General features: G+C 41.5%; 1 protein-coding gene across 1 annotated transcript in view; it reads right to left on the reverse strand.

Moving 5' to 3' along the window:
• ptprq (protein tyrosine phosphatase receptor type Q) overlaps nucleotides 1-21,695 on the reverse strand; it is a 37,940-nt gene that overhangs the window by 13,267 nt on the left and 2,978 nt on the right. Inside the window, exons 6-39 of the mRNA XM_067589641.1 lie at nucleotides 21,513-21,693; nucleotides 20,892-21,263; nucleotides 20,472-20,783; nucleotides 19,415-19,705; nucleotides 19,003-19,305; nucleotides 18,027-18,157; nucleotides 17,585-17,714; nucleotides 17,343-17,496; nucleotides 17,115-17,221; nucleotides 16,396-16,493; nucleotides 15,767-15,935; nucleotides 15,330-15,590; nucleotides 15,037-15,197; nucleotides 12,512-12,623; nucleotides 11,844-11,952; nucleotides 11,147-11,261; nucleotides 8,880-8,949; nucleotides 8,569-8,768; nucleotides 8,132-8,360; nucleotides 7,886-8,014; nucleotides 7,641-7,787; nucleotides 7,129-7,292; nucleotides 5,976-6,513; nucleotides 5,659-5,820; nucleotides 5,302-5,481; nucleotides 5,066-5,173; nucleotides 4,468-4,749; nucleotides 4,084-4,365; nucleotides 3,529-3,649; nucleotides 3,275-3,429; nucleotides 2,999-3,144; nucleotides 2,168-2,339; nucleotides 435-755; nucleotides 69-344 (exon numbers count right to left, since the gene is read on the reverse strand). Of these exons, the coding sequence (XP_067445742.1) occupies nucleotides 69-344; nucleotides 435-755; nucleotides 2,168-2,339; nucleotides 2,999-3,144; nucleotides 3,275-3,429; nucleotides 3,529-3,649; nucleotides 4,084-4,365; nucleotides 4,468-4,749; nucleotides 5,066-5,173; nucleotides 5,302-5,481; nucleotides 5,659-5,820; nucleotides 5,976-6,513; nucleotides 7,129-7,292; nucleotides 7,641-7,787; nucleotides 7,886-8,014; nucleotides 8,132-8,360; nucleotides 8,569-8,768; nucleotides 8,880-8,949; nucleotides 11,147-11,261; nucleotides 11,844-11,952; nucleotides 12,512-12,623; nucleotides 15,037-15,197; nucleotides 15,330-15,590; nucleotides 15,767-15,935; nucleotides 16,396-16,493; nucleotides 17,115-17,221; nucleotides 17,343-17,496; nucleotides 17,585-17,714; nucleotides 18,027-18,157; nucleotides 19,003-19,305; nucleotides 19,415-19,705; nucleotides 20,472-20,783; nucleotides 20,892-21,263; nucleotides 21,513-21,693 (6,688 nt within the window). The remainder of the gene's footprint in view (nucleotides 1-68; nucleotides 345-434; nucleotides 756-2,167; nucleotides 2,340-2,998; nucleotides 3,145-3,274; nucleotides 3,430-3,528; nucleotides 3,650-4,083; nucleotides 4,366-4,467; nucleotides 4,750-5,065; nucleotides 5,174-5,301; nucleotides 5,482-5,658; nucleotides 5,821-5,975; nucleotides 6,514-7,128; nucleotides 7,293-7,640; nucleotides 7,788-7,885; nucleotides 8,015-8,131; nucleotides 8,361-8,568; nucleotides 8,769-8,879; nucleotides 8,950-11,146; nucleotides 11,262-11,843; nucleotides 11,953-12,511; nucleotides 12,624-15,036; nucleotides 15,198-15,329; nucleotides 15,591-15,766; nucleotides 15,936-16,395; nucleotides 16,494-17,114; nucleotides 17,222-17,342; nucleotides 17,497-17,584; nucleotides 17,715-18,026; nucleotides 18,158-19,002; nucleotides 19,306-19,414; nucleotides 19,706-20,471; nucleotides 20,784-20,891; nucleotides 21,264-21,512; nucleotides 21,694-21,695) is intronic.

Below are 21,695 nucleotides of genomic sequence, written 5' to 3' on the forward strand. Positions count from 1 at the left end.
ATTGTTTCATAAATAAACACTACCTCATTTGGATCTTAGAGGGATTTTAAACCTGCTTTCAAACTAACCTCCTTCATCAGTGTGCAGCAGCAGCAGCAGAACAGGCCCCGAGCCTTTACGCGTTGCAGCTGTGACAGTGAGGTTGTAAGCTGTGTATGGAAGTAGGTTAGTGAGGATGAATGAGGTGTTGGGCGTCTGTGTTGTGTTGGATCCCCCTGGGCCAAACAGCATGAGGGTATACTCTGTTATCTCCCCGTTGGCCTCCAGAGGGTGCTGCCAGACCACCGCGATGGAGGACGATGACAGGTTCCTGGTGGACACCAGCAATGGAGAAGAACTAGGAACTAAAGAGAAACACATCCACACACATGTGAATGTCATGACAGATACATGAACCATACTTCATAAGTGCATGTTTGTGTTCATAAACTCACCATCATCATCCGTTCTCAGGTACATTGTGCTGGTATGGTTGTAGGCAGGGCCAGCTCCAGTTGCCGGGGTAACAGTCAGCACATAAGGAAAATATTTCCTGAGTTTGGTGAATAGGAAGACATTGTCGTTGGTGATATGCTTGATCGTCTTGTTGAGAGCTGAGGGTGCTTGGTTGGGCAAGTTTGGGGGGATGCCAGCTTCCTGCAAGGTGAGCAGATAGTGGGGACGGCCATTCGGCTCCAGGGGAGGGTCCCAGCTGATAATGATGGCAGTGGAGCTGAAGATCTGAGCCGTCAGGTTGTGCACTGAGTCACTTGGCACTGGAAAAGGAGACAGGTGGTTACTATTATTAACTACCAGTGACAACACTTTGATTTGAGTTCATTTTACTGTGAGTCAGTAAATAAGGGCATAAATCAACCATACTCAAATGAGCAGCACACCAATTGGTATCATCATCATTATCACCATGTGTCACAAGCACTGTCATAATCATTGGCAGCATTGTCGTAATGAACACACTCAACAACAGCACGTCAAGTGGAAAAATATGGCATGAAAACACTTCAGCAAAAAAGAAACACAGCAAAATAAAATAGAACAGCAGACAGTCAAAGAGACAGTATCCTAAAAAATTATCAGCCGATTCAAAAACATTCAGGCATTCAGGAGGGAAACTCACATACTGAAAACCTTGGGATTGAAAGAGGCTGAAGAGAAAATACTCATCCTGTTCACACCTGTGTTTACTGTTCATCATCTGAAAATAACTCAGTCAGAATGCACAAAGCAGCATAGTATACAGTGTAGAAAAAGGGGGGAGATGAAGGGGAAAAGGGGAGATAAAACTTGAGAGATCCATAAGATGAATGAGTGGATGTGAGGGGCCAGGTGTGTGTGTGTGGGTCTGAGCCCAGGGGTGTGACCCCCAGCTGGGCTTGGCTGTGCGGGAGAGATAAGGTGCCCTGGAGGTCCGGTGCTTGGCTGAGAGTGGAGCAGCTAGAGCACAGGTAGAGATACAGAGTCAGTATGAGCAGTTATCAATCAGAGACAGAGAATACTTAACGAGCAAAATGTTAACGAGAAAACAAAATCACTACACACAAATATGTACTTTATGTGACTACATCTACTATGGCGGCTGTCTGCACCATTTTTCCCAAAATCACATAAAAACAAAGATATCAATTTTATATACACTTCATTCTCTCCTTGAGGATATCAGAAAGACACGTGCACAACTACATATTATATGCGTACATGCAAATGTTGGTATCCATCGCAACAATGCAACTGTAGCATGAGCACAAGATGAACTTATCAAAGCACGTCATGTCAACGGTTCTGCTCTCTCTTTCCTATTTTTTCTCAATGTTTCTAATACTTCACAACTTTCGTCGTGCTTAGTAAAAGGAAACACAAACTGGTTGTCTTCAAGGAACAGTGTCACAGGCGGACAAAAATAGAGCCAGTTTGCTAGACTGACAGTTATCTCCTTTCACTAACAGGCTGAAAGTTACCATCTTTAATCGCAGAGTTTTTATGTAATTTTCATTTGAAATTAAAGAGTTTTGAAAAAAGTGTGCAGATCTGCCATCCAGTGAGAAACTGAATCTGAGTATATAATAATTATTTGGCTTAACGTGTGGCATTTTATGTGTATTTATTCACTTTGTCTAATTTCAGTTGGTGTATGTATACTTGTGTTTAAGTGTGTGTGTGTCTGACTGACCGTCCTCAGGTAAGAACAAGGTTATTGGCTCGCTCTGGACCCCTCCGTCCCCCTGTACAGTGCTGGAGGTCATCCATATGGTGTAGTTAGTGCCCCCAATCAGCCCAGTCAGAGTGTGGGAGAGGGCTGAATCATGAGAGCCAGGGACAGGTAAGTCTGAAACGGGAACCCTCTATGGAGGAAAAAGAGTGACGGGGGTTACTTTCACACATTAGAACAAATTAAAGGAAATACTACAATAAAGTGTCTTAACAAGGTGTTGGTCCATCATGAGCCACCAGAAAGTTTCTGCATTTGTTATGTTTCTCCACTCATTTATGCATTTTTTAAGAGCAATTTTCTTTTTTTGCTACTTAGAGGTAGGGAAATAAGTTGTAAACACAACACTGACATTGTATCACCTCATAAAGTTGATACGGCATGTAGGCAATTAGTTACTAGTTATCAGTATTACTTAGCTATTTATACATCCAGCAGGCATGGCATTAGCATTCATTTGGAGTCATGTCTGGGTTCATCTGATGAATGTAAGTCCAATATTCACTCTCCTTTTGGCTTCTGTGTAGTCTCCACCAGTTCTTCAGCAGTTCACCAGCTTGTTGCTAACTTTGTCTGATTAGTTATGCAGTGTAAAGTGACTTTATCAGAGCTTTTTAGCTGAAAACAGCTCTCTGCAGCAACTGGAAAACAAGGTCAATGAAAGCAAAGACACAGAAGCAAAACAGTAGAGTTGCTGACTGTAAAACCAAAACGTGGACCTGAAGGACACTAGAATGCTTCATAGAGCTGAGGAGAAATGTCACCTGAATGTATATTCTATATGCGTCTCACCTGCTCAGTCACAGTGTTATTGTCGCTGTAGTAAATGGTGTAGCGTACAATGATTCCATTGGGCTCGGTTGGTGGGTGCCACAGCAAGGTGACAGAGGAGGCGGTCACATTTGCAAAAGTCACATTCTGTGGGGGGTCAAATGGCTCTGAAAGCCAGACACAAAAGACACACAGACAGATATTCAGGAAGAGAAAAAAACATTATAAGTAAGCATGGTGAATAAACATTTTGGATGTGAGGATAATAAAGTTAGCTGCCAAAAAACTCTCTAGCACCTGCATCTGTGGTGGTAAAGCTGATGTATACCAGCACTCCTCCATCTCCCAGTCTAGTCCAACAGGAGACAGAGGCATTGTAACGACTTTCTGAGTCCACATTAATAACCACAGATGTCTCTGTTACATTCTGCCACAGCTCCGTTGTTTCATTCCTGACAAAGAGAGCAGCCATTAATGTCGCATTGTGTTCCGTTTTCTTTTTAAATCTATTTGATCCAAATGGGGACTGTTGAGTAAATTTAAAAACTCACCAAACTCTGACAATATAGTAGAGTATGTCTGAATTGGCTTCAAGTGGTGGTTGCCATGACAACTCAACTTCATAGTCTGACAGCTTCCTGGTGCGGAGGAACTGAGGAGGTGTATCTGGAGCTGAGATGCCGGAGAAAAACTTACAAGTACAGTAACACAAACAGGTGTAACACCCATCAAGGGAGAAAGTGAACCAATTAAGAGTGATTAAAAAAGAATTGCAACAAATCAGGAACTCAGAAGACCCACAGGAGCATACCAGCGAGAAACAGAATATTGGCCTAAAATGAATAAATGGTTAGTTGTGATGATTCTGTTTGGACTTCTCAGTCCTGATGGGAGGCACGAGTAGCACGTGGAATGGAGTACCTGTAATGTAAAACCATTAGCATGAGCTGAAACAGAGACATGTAACCGAGGAGGAAAAGACAAGAGGAAAGTAAGATTTAATCAGATGCCCCTTCGAACTCAGTCATGATGCAATCGTACAGTCTCCTGGAAGTGAAAACAAACCCTCTTTTTTTCTTTCCTCTGTCCCCACCCTTGCTTCTCACCATCCTCCAGTGTGGTGATGTTGAGCGGCTCGCTGCTGTAGTTTCCCGGCCCGACACGTGTGTGTGCCTGCACCATGACTCGGTAGTGTGCATACTTCCTCAGGTGCGTGATGTGGAGGTAGTTGGTTGGGGAGGTGAGGTTAAGGTAGTGACTGGAATTCCAAAGCTCCAGGCTGTAGTGGGTAATTATCCCATTAGGCACCAGAGGAGGCTGCCAGGTCACATTCACCTCACTGGGACTGACTGACTCAAAGGAGAGGTTGTACGGAGGACTACCTGGGACTGGAGAAGGAATAAACACAAGAGGATGCAGCTTTATTGATGATGATATGAATTGTTATCATATTTGTGTATTTATTGTGGCTGTTGCATCCATTAACGCACCATCCTCTCCAGACAATAGGTATAAAGTGTCTGATGTTTGGTTTCCGTTGCCGTAACGCGTGTACGCCATCACAGACACGTTGTAATAGGAGAATGGCTTCAGGTTCATCAGGGTGACTCTGTTAGAGGAAGTGTTCTTAAAAGCAGAATACGATTCATTTTCATACAGGACCATGTAATGTTGGATCACCCCGTTGGCCTTCTCTGGTGAAGACCAGACCACTGTGGCAGTGGTGGGGCTGGTGTCTATCACAGTGAGGTTTACAGGGGGGGAGTCCGGTTCTGAGGACGAGATGGACAGGAGAAGTCCCAAAAGAGTTCATATGCAGTATAAGTGGAAGTTAAAAATTATCTTTCACCGAATAAAATGTTATTGAATGTCATCAACGGCAATACAATCAAATAATCTAACTGATCTGGCATCAAATTAAATATTGGTAATTCAGTAACTACATAGTAAATTTGATCAAATAAACATGCTGGGCACCAGCAAAAATTCAACAAGGTGAAACAGCTTTTAATCCACAACAGATTTACTACCATTGTTTTCAGTCATACATTATCTAACGTTGTGTTTGTTGTGTTTGTCAGTACACACCGTCTTCTAAGGTGAAAACAAAGATGTCATCTTCCTCAGACAGAGAGCTCTCTCCCACAGCTGTAGATGCAGCCACACGTAGCTTATAAGCAGTATACTTGTCCAAATCTACATTAGAACAGAAGAAAAAATATTTAGTAACACAACTGTATTATAGTAATTATAATGAGTATTACGACTGCATGGAACTGTGTAGAAAATGTGAATTTGTCAGTCCATGAGTGTGCATACCCTACCTGTTATCAGTTTACTGGTAGTGTTAGTAACCCACTTCAGGGCCTGATCACTGTGCATTTTGAGGCCATAGACAGTGTAATGTGTGATCCGTCCATTGGGATTGAGCGGTGGGACCCAGCTCACAAGTATGGAGGTGGAGCTGATGTTTTGGTAGGAGACATCAAGCACAGAGCTGGGGACTAAACGACACATTCATCACAAGACATTATTATAGAAAATGAAATTCTAAACAAAGTTTGAAAGTACAAAGACTCAGTTCAGCTGCAGTTCAATTGCAATTAGAACACTTTAAGATACTTTTTTCTTCTTAGTTTCTCATAGCTAGTGATTTTTACAAGTGGCCTGGGACCACCCACCCTGCTCTCTGGTCTTCTCAGTGATATCTGTGGCAGGGCCCTCCCCCACAGTCGTGGAAGCAGCGACCCTGAACGTGTACTCGGTGAAGGGATTCAGATCCGACACCAGGTAAGACAACTCCTCAGACAAAACATCCATCACCTCCTCTCTCACTGTCACACCTGCAGTATGAATGCAAACACAGATGGATATAGATGTGGACACAGGATTCATAAGAATCTGAACAGATAATTGTCTTATAAGAGTCTGTGAATTGTGCAAAGTAAAGACTGCAGGAAGTTAAGCAAAGCAGTGTTTACAGATTACACTCTCCCACCTGTTGTACCAGAACCTGTTGCGCTGCGTGTTGAAAGGTGTCCTGTAACTGATGCATCACGTGTGGACAAGCGGACCTGGCTTGGGGTCAGCCCCAAGGGGGACGAGTCAGAGGTCATATCCCTAGCATGTGTTTGCTTAGTCAGCCAGGGTGGAAGCGTAGCAGGTGGCACAGAGGTCAGAGAAAACGCAGAGGTCCCAAAGACTGTAGGGTCAGAAGATTGAATATTTGCGCTATTAGCGTGTGAAGCAGAAGTGTAACTTTTTCCCGACTTCTCGGTGGCCGTGGGGTCAGCAGTAGGATTAAAGTCCATGCTGGGTTGAGCGTCAGTGTTAGTACTCTGGTCAGCACTTGTAAGTCCAGAGTGTGTGAGGGTGGAAGCAGTCACATCAGTGGGCTGTGCGCGGTCAGACACAGTGGCAGTGAAAGTCGGCGGAGATGTGATCAGACTGAGCTCAACAGTTCTCTTACGTCGCCCTGGACTGTTATGTAGCTCAGGAGAAAGGGACCTTTTGTACACATCAGTTGTATTTGCACTCTGAGGGAAGAAAAAAAATATTCTGAGTGTAGTTTTTCATTTCTTATAGTTAATGCCATGGGTGGAGTGTAAACAACCATTTTGGCTCATCAGCCTACAAAACCACGTCTACTTGAATATCTCCATGGTTGCAAGTAGACATCAGTCGACAATAGACATGATTTACAGGTTGCATATTAAGATTATTTTTAAAATGTCTCATAATCCAAATGATTACTATACTCAGCTGTTGTTCATAGAAAGTGTCGAGAGTACCATTAAACTCTGTGGTTATTTGTGAGGCTGTGGTGGTGTTTTCAATTTGGATTACATTACATTGCAAAGGGGTGATGATACAACCTGAAAATCACTGCAGAGTTTAATCAATGCCTCTTTGAAATGGGCATTTTAAGATTCACATGGGTTTTCTTGGAGGGCAATTGTAATGAATTGAACAGGTGTTCCTGAAAATCTCTGGACTTTAGAGAGCACTTTTCTTTAATATGTACAATAAGTAAGTGGAAGAGTTTACAGTCCAATATAATCCAATGTTTTCAACAGAACAAGTTCAGTGACAGTTGAGGGCAATTTTTTAACAGTACTGAGCTGTGATGGGAAAAATATAAGGGGGCTTACTGGTTCTGATGTGAGGGTGATGTCTTGCAGTAGAGTTTCATCAACCAGCACCAGCAGTCTGTACTGGATGATCGGACCATTACGCTGGGCGGGGCTTTTCCAACTCACACGGATTGAAACCGAATCCTCAGCTATTGCCATCAGGTCCTGCACTGCACTGGGTGCTTCACACACAAAGATAGAAACAGAGGAAGACATAGAGGTACATAAAATACATCTATACACATGTACAAATATTGCGCATTATGTTAAGGTTTTGTTGGTAGTATGATGTCGCTCAGTCACCTGGACTCTTGCATCCTTGTTATGTTTATATCAAGGACCACAATAAAAACTTATTGAACTTATTTGTGTGACATTTCTGTAGTTGTGTTTGATTTAATGTCCACAATGATGAAATGTCAAATAAACTAAACTAAGTTAAGTTTATTTGAGTTAAGTGTTAAGTTACAATTCTATGTTTAAAAAGCAAAAAGAGAAGCATTAGTACATTACTTCACAAGTGTTTTTACCTTCAGCAGGTGTAATAACATCTTCTTGTGCCGCTGGACCCACTTCTCCAGCAGCTCTGGCTCGGACAGCGACTGTGTACCTTGTGTAAGGAGTCAAACCAGTAAAAGCAAACCGCGTGTCTCCTGTACTGTTCTCATACAAATATCCTGGGCAAAAGAAGAAAAAAACAATTGTGTGCATTTCTGTCAGTTTGAGTGTGCTTATGTGTGCATGTGAGTGTGCTCTTGAGTCAATATTTAATGACCTGTAGGCCCATAAAGATAGAGCGTGTAAGTGAATTTTCCCGTGATAATGTTTGGAGAGTTCCAGGACACAGAGATTGATCTAGACGTCATATTCAATATGGAGAAGTTTTGTGGCGGGTCTTCTGGGGCTGCCATAAACAAACACAAAGAAATCATTTTTTTCACATGTGCAATATATGTGCTCATAACCTTCTAATGCACAAATCAAAGAAAACCTAGGGCCTGGTTTGCTTCTTTTTCCACACCTGATTCTGGCATGCGGACCATGGTGGAAGCTATCTGTCCTTCTCCATCGGAGGTGAAGGCTGAAACCTCAAAGAGATAGGCAGTGTAAGGTCGCAACTGATCAACTCCTACTGATATGGGCACACTCCAGGAGGCTGCAGGGGGCACGGCGGAGAGGGTGATGGGTGGAGATGATGCCGTTATCTCCAAGGGACTGAGAGTCGCACGAGATAGAATATCAGCTGCGTCCTAGACATACAAAACATACACACAAGGACAAGAAGGAAAAGTACATGAGAAAAAAATGATTTTGGATTGTTACCCTTGTGATTTGGTAGCATTTCATTAATGAGGCTATAATAGATTTTCTTTTAAAGAGAGAGTATAGAAAAAGTATACACTATTTCATAATAACAGTTCAGTTTGGAAGACAGAGTGTGACAGTATAAAGTAGTACATTGCAGTGAGGCAGCGCTCCAGTCATTATGTCCTCTGCATTGACCTCCAGTATGCGGACTGTCTGCCCTGTGCGAGCATGTTTAGCCTTGACTGCAAACTTTGTGATGAGGCCATTGATGCGGTGTGGCAGGAACCAGGTGACCATGACGAAGGTGTGATTCTGGGCAAATGCAGTGAGGTTGGTCACCAGGCCAGGGGCTGCATGGAGCACACACACACACATGAATATACAAACACATCTATATACAATACATTTATCTTAGATTTTGAGATCAGAATGCAAGGGTGTGCTTGTGCACGGATACCTACGGGACTCAGCAGTCTTTATGTATAAAGATTTGCTGAATGCTCCTATGCCAGCTGGGGATATGGCTGCTACCTACACACACAGAGAGAGAGAGAGAGAGAGAGAGAGTTGCTAGGTATTACTTATAATGATTAATTCATGTTCCTGTCAATAGGGCAGTCATCAGATCCTGATTATGTTCTAATCTCAGGCATGAGGAACTGGAACAACACACTGTTAGAGGTGATTTAGTGATCCCAGTGACACAGGAGCCACAATGATACAACACTATACACAGAGTATGTCAACATTATGTAAACAGATAACAACACAATCACTGGAACCTGTAAATTTATTGATATAGCACCTTTCTAGTTCAGATGTCGCAAAGTGCTTCACAATAACAGACAAAAGAAAGACACAAAATAGAGACACAATATAGAAGTAATTGCAAGAAAATATAGATATAGAGATAAAAATTAATAAGTAAAACTACTCAAAGGTAAATATAAAACAGTAGGTCTAAAGCTGCTTTTTAAAGGTGTCCACAGTGTCCACAGATATTAGAGTTCCAAAGTTTAGGAGCCACGATTTTAAAGGCACAGTCTGCTTTAGTTTTCAGCCTGGAACAATCAACAAATTCTAATCAGAGGACCATTTTAAAGACCGGCTGGTAATATAAGGACACTGTAGATCTCGAATGTAGATAGCAGAGCTCTGAAACTTATCATGAGGATCTCGAATTGGATCCTGAATTTGATGGGGAACCAGTATAAAGAGATCAGTTTATGGTAATTGGTCTGGTTCCAGATCTCTGAAATCCTGCCTACATGTTTTTTTAATGATTAAAATAGAATAAATGAAAAATCAGTTAATAATAAAGGAAAAAAAAGAAATGGCAAGCAAGTGGGATTACCTGGTGGAAAAAACATCTATGTTCAGCTGTTGCTTACTTTACTTTGTTATACTGATGAAAAAATGCTGAATATTTAATAAATGACAACTTGTCAGGAAAAAAAAAGAAAAACAGCTTTGTTTTAAGCTTTACCACCAAGCATTTCTTATTTTGTCTAAATTGTTAAAAATGATTTCCCAATGCCAATAATTGCAGAAAAATGTCAGCTTACAGAGTGGTATGTAAGTACGTTTGAGAAGAGAATGTATAGAGAGCAGACAAAACACCTGTACAGTGCAGTCTTATGCAAAAAAGTAGGTACAATTTATCATAATGAAATGCTATATAACAACCTCTGAGCAGCATAAAAATGCCACTCTGTGCATTTCATGCTTCACATACAGTGATAATGGTTCTCTGGGGGCTACTATAATGGATTAGATTGTACCAGTGTTCGTGATATTTTTTCTATCCCCTGAAAATCACCACAAATGTAGTTTAGAGGTCTTTGACTACAACAATTACACTATAAAAATAGGTTTTCATATGTTAATGTGTCTCATAGTCAGCTGTTGAGACTTAAAACAAGAAAAGCATCTGCTAGTAAGCTTTACAGTGCAGTTTCTCTTGTTTCAGGAATTTTCTAGAAATTAGATTTAGTACCTTGAATCAAGACAGGGCAGAGTAGGTTTCTGCATTTGCATCAAAAATACTTTATTCTGACTGATTTTAGAGCTTTCTTAAAACATGATGGAGAAACAGGAGAAATAAACTCCCTCTGTTGTCATTTCTTTCTGTTCGCTGAAAGAAATGAATAAATAATAGATGGATGTTTATGTTTCAGTGTGCAAAGCAGTATGTGTCATTTTACTGCTAAGGTAACAGTAACATGCACAGAACCTTTTTAGCCTGCCCAGCTATACAGATCAAAGACGGAGCTCTGTACACAGGTTAGTGAGCTAACAAACTCACAGGTGAGATGTAGTAATATGATACACACACACACACACACACACACACACACACACACACACAAATACAGTATGTGCAGGTATAATCTCTGAGTGTGTCAGTCTCTCAGAGTCCATTTGTATGAAGGTCATCATGGGTTAATGAATTCTGAAAACTAATAAGCACGATCACATTCAAGCTCAGTGAGAACAGACAGTGGAAAGAGCCGTGGCTCATCCATAGATCTGTTTACCTGATTAATAATGCAATCAGGATCAATTACCAGTATTCAGCCAGATCAAGAGAATAGCCCTGTCCTGTTGGATCTGTGTTAGCTAGGCACATCCACATGATAATTCAAGAAGACACTTTCTAAGAATATGTACTAGTCATGTTATAAGAAGTAATATGAATGGAGAGTGGGCTCTTCTATGTGTACGCTACCTGAATGTGGTACGTAGAGCCTGATGTGAAGTCAGTGAGCAGAGTCTCTGGTATGTCCAGGTACTTGGTCACCTGTGTGAAGGAAGGGTCGGGGTAGGGACACACCTCCTTGTACCTACAGGAAGAAATCAATTCTTGAGATCATCGTCTCCTTAACATGTCATACATTTATAAACAGTATGGAGCTGGATGAAGAGGTTTAAGCAACACTAAAGGCACATTATGATTTAAATCCTATTAGATTCAGATGCAAAATTGCACATAAAATGGAACCATGGAAACGCATGTCTCAGTGTGATCAATACAACTACAAACATAGAGGCTTGAACGTGCATAGAAACCAAGCACACAGAGTTTACAAACTGTTACACAAAATGTATATTTTACAACACATTGTGACATTAATTTATGATATTTAGTATTTATAATTGATGTGTATCTACTGGTAATTCTTTCCTTTATTTATTGATGTTCTTTCTTAAATTTGACAATTAAACATATTTGTTGGTAATATATTTGACATTTTCATTATCTCATGATGTCTTAGCATCTGATTGGCCGTTGCAACAGCAATTTTTTTGTCAGAGACAATGACAATAGAGCTCTCTTGAACTTGAGACACACAATCTGCATTGACCCAAATAGATTGAAATAAATGCTCAATCACAGTCTTCCAAGAAAACCAATGAAGAACTACCTGATGACATATCCGTCAATATTTTTGGCATCAGATGGCATGATCCAGGAGAGCAAAATACCATTAGAGCCCACGGCCTCTCCTTCTAGTCCTGAAGGTGGACCAGGAACTGGAGGGGAGGAAGTGTATGTGTAAGGTGGAGATTCCCCGAGTCTTTCATTTCAATACTTTCAGTTTATCTACAGTGTACAATACCATCAATAACCAGAAATTCATTACACATCATTTGATTAATAACAAATTCTGTATATCAGAAGCCAACAGACTGCATTAGCAACACCATTTGAAGAACAGTGTTGTTGTGGACTGATCCTTGGAGCGTTTGTGTTAGTGTGTGTGTGAGTGAGTGTGTCTTAGGCCGAACTCTGATGAATAAGGCCTCACACAGCAGTGGCATTTCACTGACATTCACTGCAGACCCATTCATCCTGCGGTTCAAAAGCCCAGGCTTAAGTTACCTAAGAGGAATTAAACAGGGAAGGGAGTATTACCCCTGTCCGACACACACACACATACACACACTAATTCCTTTTCCTCAGTGTGTGTACTGTATGTGCTATACAGGGACTAATTTAAACAGCAGAGGGCATAAGAGACTTTATCACCCCAAAACATGACCCAAACAAACAAGAACAAAACAAAACAGTGTGTGCATGTGCACATCTCACCACTGTCGTTAGTATTGATCATGCGGCTGACTCCAGGGCTGAAATTGGAGGAGGACACTGCTGTGACTGTGACAGTGTATTGTGTCCCTGGACTGACACTGACCACATTGGCCTGTGAAAACAGAAAAACACAAACACCTGGTCACAACACACACACATACACACAACAAGCTCATCAGTAATATACTGTAGATCAGTGGTTCAGTGGGGGGGAGGGGGGGGGTCACTGATATAGAACATATTATCAAATGTCATATTAGCAAGCATCTAATTGTACCCACAGTATTCCTTAAAAATCTCCTTAAAAATCTTTTTATAAATTGCCTTAAATAAAAAATCTAAAGCTAAACTACTATGTAAAAATCTGCAACAACCCTAAAGGCACGCAGACTTCTGGTATTTTAGTTTATGCAATGCCTGATACACCACAACTCTGTTTGAAGAGAAGCCTTACACACTCAACCATCTGTATTAATATATAGTTGGGTGGTTGTCAAGGTGACAGCTTGTTCCTGCTTGTTTGCATCTTTATATGTTGTGCTACATATGTTTATGCTATATAACAAGCTCCTTGTCATCCCAGCCAGTCCCTCTATACAACAACAGATCAGTATCCAGCTCCAATCAACCCAACTCATGCCCACAAAGCCTGCCTGAAACTTGGATATCTTGATTGATGGCTAACTAATGTTTTAAGGTTTACATGGCCTCAATTGCACAGTCGTGTTAATTGGCCCTGTACAACATCAGGAAGAACACACCCTACCTGTCTGAGCATGCAGCATAACCCCTGGTATAGGCTCTTGTAATATCATGCATTGACTACTGCAACTCTTTACTACTCCTGACACAGGCCTGCATGTACATTCAAACCTCTGCAGATGATCCAGAACACGACGGCACGGCTGGTCTTCAACCAGCCTAAAACAGCACCTCACCCCACTGTTCATATTCTTCCACTGGGTCCCAGTTGCTGCCGGCATCAAATTCAAAACCCTGACACTCTGCCAATGAAAGGCGCCTGGTACCACCACCACAACAGGGCCCTAAGTCGCTAGCCAGACTCTTCTCTTCTGTGGTTTTCCAGTGGTGGAACAAGTTACCAAACTCCATCCGATTCACAGAGTCCCTCTCAATCTTTAAGAAAGTGCTAAAGACCCAGCTCTTTTGTGAACACCTCTGCACTTGATGGGCTGAAAAAAAAAATCAGTCTTTTTCTATGCACTCTATGCATTGCCTATGTGCACTGCCTGTTGGTATCTGCATCCTATCGGACTCAAACTTAGCTTTATGGCACTTACTGGCATTGTTCTCTCCTGACTAGATCCTTGCTTGTGTTGTATCAACTCTCAGATGTATGTCGCTTTGGATAAAAGATTAAATGGATTAAATGAAATTGTAAGTGTAATTATCTGTGAGACAGATGAACAGGGTGCTTAAGTGTGTGTTTGCACCTGGTACATCAGCATGCTGGGTAACAATGTGTAACACTCATACCTTATGTGACCTCCCCGAAATATGACCAAGCACTTTCTGCATCTGTGTGTGCACATCCTCTACACATACCGTATATACTTTTCAATTCATTTGGCTCCAAGTGTACTTATTTATATATCTGAGAAACAAAAATGTTCTGTGTATACATGAAGTGTGTTAACACCTACATGCACAGCAATACCTGATAGTGAGTGCTCAATTCTTACCTGTGAGTGTACCTGTCCCATGCAGAGTGTGAGCAGCGAGATGAGTGAGAAGAAGGCCATGCTGGGTAGCAGAGTTAGCTTTAGTTTAGTCACAGCAGGTTAGAGGCCTCGCCAGTAGAGCTGCATCCACAGTTAGTGTACAAACGTTAGTAGTGGTCAACAGGTAATCCACTGAGCTGAACTGGAATGACTAGAAGCTGGTTAGTGGCATGAGTAAAGGTCACAAGGTTAGTCAACCAGGAATTGGATAATAACAGATCTTGGTCTTGAGGTAGTCCAAACTTTTCGTGGTTAGCTGGGGAGGGCAGTGGGTCTTTTGATTAGCACGAGGCTAATTCTCTCCCTCTGGTCTCTCTCGCTCTCTAGGGAGAGCTGCTTAAACAAATGAATGATTCAGAGTTGAGCTCATGAGGCCAACTTAATAAATAATGAGATCTATTACTCAACTCTGTGCTCTCTCGCTCTCTCTCTCTCTCCCTCTCTCTCTCTCTCTCTCTCTCTCTCTGTGTGTGTGTGTGTGGTGTGTAAGGTTACATTTTGGGGGGTATCTGACACCTGGCAGCCGGGAAGAGCCGGTATGGGGTGGGACTTGGTTGAATGGGAGGAGAGTGCGCGCGTGTAAGTTGTACATTTAGAATAATAACACAGCTATTAGTCCAGAGCTCTACAATGCCATCCTCCTCTCACCTTGATAAAATTACAAAAATGTATTTAGGTGAATTGTACTGTCTTGTTGTCCAAGTGTAAATAAAAAAAAAAACCTTGTTACAGTAGCCAAGCAGCGTATGTTTGATTGAGAATGGTTTGTAAAGGTGTATCTACCTGAATGTATCCATCACGTGCAGGGTGCACTGTGACTTTTCCCTGGTTAGGTAGCAGATTCACTTGGTAATGATCCACACACCCAACTGCCTGCTCCCAACATAGTGAGAATGCACGTGCAGACACATTGACGACACGGACTCCTCGTACACGGGATGGCACTCATGGAGGACAGGAGAGGGAGAAATAAAGTCAGAGAGGTGGTGAAAGTTCCTGTAAGTTAATAGAGAGGCGATCAGGCCAGCTGAAAATAATGGGGTGATGACCAGTGCAGCCCTTGTGATGTCGTCTACCTGTGGTTATAGTCAAAAAGGCCGCGCTCCCCGCTGTCAGTCCTCTCACCCTTTCAGCGCTCACATTGTAGCTGCAGCCGTCCACCAGCCCTGTAACCACGACAGCCTGCTCTTCCTTGGGTATGGTAAGTGTGTTTGTGACCGAGGTGTTGGCTACTGTGACTCTGTGGAAGTCAAACTCACCAAATGCACTGTCCCAGCTCACAGAGATAGAGGAAATGTTGACATCACCCAAATGAAGGGCACATAAACCTGCTGGGCCTGGACAAGATTTTACAATTTTACCACGGCAGTTTTCATAATTTAGGCAACAATTTAATTATTTCGTCATGAGGGTATTATGTTCTGATGAAGGAGGCACTAACAGCTTTTTATATCTTGAAAAGCGTAGTTCTGTGTGTGTGTGTGTGTTCCTGTATATATAGTGTGTCTCTTACGTGTGCTGAAGTCTCTGCGGACTCCTTGACTGGTGTCTGAGCCCAGCACACTATGAATACTGATGCTGTAGTCTGACCCTGGGATCAAATCCCTGATCTCATAACTTGTGCCCTGGACAAGCACCTCTATCCATGATTTTCTGTCCACGGTCAGCAGGCCAAAAACAAGCTGGGAAAAACAATAAGAAATCTTCAGAGTCCTTTTCAGGGATTTAAAAAAATTTTCAGATACTGTGAGTGAAAACAAGAGACCTTTCTGTTTTAGGTACTGTGCAGTACATCTACCAATATCTCTCATTTATTTCAGTGAATATGGGTTTGCATGATATGTGCATGTAATGTGCTTGGTCATTCTTCCTGGCCTTGCCCCTCCGGAGATTCATACATATTTAAAGGGTTGGAAACTCAATCTGTGGTGTGCCGACGGCAGTTGCTAGGTTACCAACAGGTGAGTGCAGAACCTGACACATGTGGCCTCCTTTGTCCTTGAAAAAAATAATTTTGAGTAATGTGTGTGTCAGACAAATTACATCATTATGCACATCTGTCTGGAAGTTACTACGGCGTAACAACCTATATGCCCGTCTCTGCTTCTGTGATTGTTGGGTGTCACTGGATGGATGTCCTACCTTGTACCCCTCCACCTGTCCTGGTGGTGCTCTCCAGGTAACAAACACAGACGTCACTACCTGCTCCGCAAGAACCACTTCCTGTGGCACCTCTGGGACTGGAGACAGGATCACATGACACATAATCAAGACTTACTCTGGGTAATAAGGCATGAAGTGAACTTTTAACTTTTATAGGTTCACTTTAAACCAGCAGGGAGAGATATTGGAGGGGATAGAGTACTGTGATCCAAACTAAATTATGTATGTTTACTTTAAAGTAAGTATTTTCTGCGCTAAAGTTTTTTTGCATGTAAAATTCAAGTAAAATCAGCATTATAATAGTAAAAGCAATGTGAAACAGCAATCTAAGCAAATATCGAAGCCAAAGACACACATGTATAATTTCCTTTTTGGCTGGCTCCTCTATGTTTCAAAACTTGTTTCTATTTTGAAAATGAAAAAATTTCATACTACCATCCTACGCTGACACAATATTGTAATAGAATGTTATCAGTGTAGTGACTGAGACTGAAACCAAATACAGACAAAAATGATTTCCTTTTTGTCTCTCATAGTTTCCCCAGGTATTCGTTGTGTGTATTTCTTACTGAAATATTCTTATTTTCTTAATATAACAGAATACTCACTGAAATTGTGCTGCATAATTCTGTTCTCCTCTGACTAATTATTTCCTGCATTAATTTTGAGATCCTACTCGCTGTCTTTCTTTTACTCACTAGTATGGAGGATAATAGTAGCAGGTTTACTCTTCCTTTCTCCACTGGTGCTGATCACTTCTATTGTATATTCGCTTCCAGGAGTGAGGCCTTCAAAAGTGTAAAATCTGTGAACACACACAGGAGGTTGTTATTAAAGAATGTTTTGATTAATTTGATTACTGATTGTAATTCCAGTCTCATACAATTGTAATAATTTGTGTACTTGATGACAAGAATGAGACTGACCTGGACTCCTGATGAAAAATGATCAGCTCTTGATTGGATGTTCTGTTTTTAATTGACAGGATGAATCCGCCAAGCACACCGCTGACTGTATTCCAACTAATGCATATGGATGATCTGGTTTTATTGACAAAAGACACCTCCACTGGGCTGGGAGCTGGTGCATAAAAAAAAAAAAAAAAGTAATCAGAATAGAAACATAGAGCAGTGTTCGCCTGTGTGTGTGTGTGTGTGTGTCTGTTTACCTGCAGTGATGTTGATGGTGACAGGAGAACTGTCGGTGAAGGACTCCTTCTCTGTTCGTAATGCAAAGTGGTAGAGTCTGCCTGGAGTTAGACCAGAAAACACTGCACTCTCACTTAACACCTTCTGAACCTGTAGGACACAAATTAAATGAGTAAGGAAGCTCACTAATAGCCTTATTATAATTCCTACAGTAACAGCATTAGTTCCAGCAGAAGGAGGTTATACACATGCATACATTAATGTTTTATACATAAAAACATGGTCACTACGGATCTTCCCTGAAGCAACCACTGATTAGTGCCTTGCTCAAGGCTACTTATTAGTAATTCCAGTGGGGAGAAGACTTTGACAGGCACTTAATCAAATATGAGCCTCAGTAAACCTGCTTCTTAAACCTAAAAGCACTGTTGAATACATTATTTTGTTTGTTTGTTTGTTTACCATGAGTGCATGGTCACAGTTGAAGCAGATGACCTCGTAGCTATGAGCTTGTCCTTGTGCTGGATCCCAAAGTAGCTCTATGGATGAATCGGTCACCACACCCTCCCTCACTCTGCTGGGAGGGGCCAGACCTAAAATCACGAACCATAGCACACAAACTGTGCTGTAATTATTCTGCTAGCATATTCAAAATACTAATTAGCCTCAGCTGGGGATATTTTAAACACTTGGGGGTCGTGTGAAAGAAAAAAGAAATCATAAGACATTACAGTGCTAATAATTCTACAGTACAGTGTGAAGTGTTGGTGTCAACATTGGGGCAGATTAATTTGTACTAACTAATTGTTATCTGAACAGGGAGAGGAGATAGAAAAAAACTTTTAATTGATGCCAGGATGAGGATAGTTATTGTAGTGCAATCATGTGAACAAAAACACATTTGGCCTTCTCGAAAATGCAGAAGTCTTAAACTTGCAAATCATTCTCAATTGAAAGAAGTCACACTTCTCTACTCTTGTTACTTTTAAAGCATCAGAAAACACTCCAGATTTTTTTGTCTGAGTGCTTTCATGTTTATCAGTTAGATTTAGGGCTACTGGCGAGGGCAGATAATGTTTCATCTTATTTGTTTTAGTTTTCCTGTCCAGCCATTTATCGCTCACTGAAGCACTCAATGAAAGCAGCTACTGTAGAGGTTTCAATTGACTGGGCTTTAGGTGAAATATAAGTGGTACAACAATAGAGAAAAATGCTGTGTATGTGTATGTTGTGGCCTTTTGGGAGGCTGGTAATGGATCTTCTTAGTTGTGAGTTAATTAAAGTAAATATGAGACCTAGTGTTTATGCTGTTGCACTTACCAGCAAGTAAGAAGTTTTTACATTTGTCTGCTGCCAATGGTGATCTGACCAGTATGTCCAGTACATATATGTGTGCGCGTGTGCATGCAGAAAGCTTCCATTAGCAGAAGTAACTCACTTGTTTTAACAGGGTGGGTGTAGTAAGGTGGTCCCGTCTGCTGTCGGCTGGTGCTGTACACACTGAGCTGGTATTTTGATCCTGGACGGAGGTTGCTGAGGGTTATGATATGATAGCTAGCGCTAGAGAGGGAGTGCCAGTTACATGTATATCCGCACAATCCCCCACACACACGGTCACATAGGCCCGGACATAAACACACTTTGACCCCGTCAATTAGACCCAGCTGTGGATGCTGGATGTACAGCTGTGCAGAGTTTGTGCCCACTGAAAGAGGGACTGCTACCTGAACAGGCATTGGATCTAGACATACAGACAAAAACAGACAGTTTTGCAATGGATGAGTACCTACTGTACAGTGGGATGGGTACTTTCAATACATGGTTAAAGGCTGTAATCTTGTTTCTTTTACCTGTGGTGTGCATGATGCTGGTCCTCTGACTCCTGTCATTTCCCCTCAGAGCAACAACTCCTATGTCATAAGTCTGACCTGGAGTAAATTTGCCCAAATCAACACATACAGACTCATTTACCCAGAGTGCACCAGGACTGGATTGGTTTATCCACAGTGAAGACGCTCTGGGGTTATTGACAGGGTGGGATGTGACATAATAATCTGGAGAGTCTTCAAGAGGACTGGTCCAGCAGACAGTCAGGTTTCCCCTTTTGCTCAACACCAGCAGACTGCTGGGAGGCTTCACAGCTGAGAGGTACAATAGAAGATTTTTTTTAGTTTTGGTTTAGTCAACGCAACTCATGCATAATTGTGTTATGTACAATTATGATTATGATTTCAGTTTTGACAATCATTGAAACCATATTGTAAATTTTATAACTCATCTACTTTGGTTGGCAGAATTGCTGATCATATGTCCATTAATGCCAACTGTATTTACAATAGATACAATGCAAAAATGCACATTACAGCCATTTGATCACATCAGAACAATTCATTAAATCAAAGACAAGTCTACTAAACCCATTCACTGGACTTTTGGTGTGACATTTAAGATGTTTAACTTCTTATCTGAATTCCTTTTTTGTGCAGGAAATATTCAACATTTCTTTTGAAGGGTTGCCAGCTCACTTTTGGCATTAGGTTGTGGGGCCTCCCAGAACTAAATACGGTATTCATTTACAGTGATGGTTTAACTTCACAACGAAAGTCAATGCCAATTGTGACTTGGTATCGTACTGGATGAATAAGGTGATCTAAACTGTCAATCATAGAGAATTAGTGAAGCCTGATTATCATGTAATAGTAAAGTTTTCATTTGTATGTTTTGCTCTAATTTTCAAACGTTTTAGTTTTTCCAAATATTTGAATGAATCATATAGATTGTTTAAACTTTCTCTAAAATACTTGTCAAGCTTTCTCAACACTCACATACCATACAGTATTTGCAACCAAGTATAGAACACATTTTGGTATCTAAAGCTTGATAAAAAAATAAATAAATAAAATTTACCTGTCTGTACAGTCAGAGGCACCTGTCCACAGCTCTCAATCCCATGCTGGGTGACTGTGTAAACTTCAATCCTGTATTTCCTGTAAGACTCCAGCCCTCCAATCACAGCGGTATATGACTGCAACCCACCAGCCAGAGATGATCTGGAGATATTGGTCTTTCCAACTATCCTCTCTTGTCTTGAAGACATGTCCACATAATGTACAACAAATGTCCACCCAGCCACATATGGTGCGTCTGGCAGCATCCAGTGAACACTGATCTGACAGACTGTTATGGGGCCGGTAGTGATATTTTGTGGAGAAAGAGGTCCTGTGATAAAGAGAACAAATGTGAAATTAAATCTGTTAGCAGAGGATATTGCCTATTTTTGCTCCATTTGTGTACCCTACAAGCACGGCTGGTTGTCAGCAGACTCACTCGTGTATGCAGTTTGTGTTTGTCCCAAGCTCCAGGTGGCACCGGCAGGGTGACAAGCTTGAAGTGTGAAAGAGTAGACGCTTCCTGGAGATAAACCTGCCACAGTTACCCCTCTAGAGGAGAGGGAGATGGGGACTTTCACAACCTTTTTAATAGTTCTCTGGGTCCCTTTTTTATCCTCTGCCCACTTCTTGCTTCTATCCTTTTCATCTTGACCTAACTCTCCCCTTGTGTCTTCTTGATACTGGAGGAATATCTCAAAAGATGAAGGATTAAGTGAGTTCAGGGGTGAGAGGTCACCCCAGCGAAGCTCTACCTGTTGCTCTGTCACTTGAACCAGGTCAAAGGAGAAAAAGGCAGGGACTGGAGGGACTGTGGCAGAGGGAGAAGCAGAGTAACATAACTTGAGTTAGAAATGTGAAGATGTGCTCACAAATGCAATTGTTTACGTGCTTTGGACAGAGAGATCGAGAAAATCATCGGTCAAGGGCTGATGCGATTCCAATTAGAAAACAGATATTTTATGAAACTGCTCTGCTAGTTTCAACATGAGATATTTTCACAATAACTTAATAATGTAAATGCTCTTAGTAATGAAGGTATATTGCACAAGTTATTTACTCTCGTATTGGCAGATGAAGGGTAAGGAGATGTTACAGAAGAAGGGAGTGAGAAAGTATCCTGGTCCTGTGGCATTCCTCTGAAGGATAAAACAGTCTGTCTGACTGGCTGGCAGTAATGACATCATAGTGTTTGTCAGGTTATAGGCTGAGCCATCCGACCAGAAAGGTTGGCCTTCCTCCT

Source organism: Thunnus thynnus, chromosome 5 (assembly GCF_963924715.1).
Source record: "Thunnus thynnus chromosome 5, fThuThy2.1, whole genome shotgun sequence".
Lineage (NCBI taxonomy): Eukaryota > Metazoa > Chordata > Actinopteri > Scombriformes > Scombridae > Thunnus > Thunnus thynnus.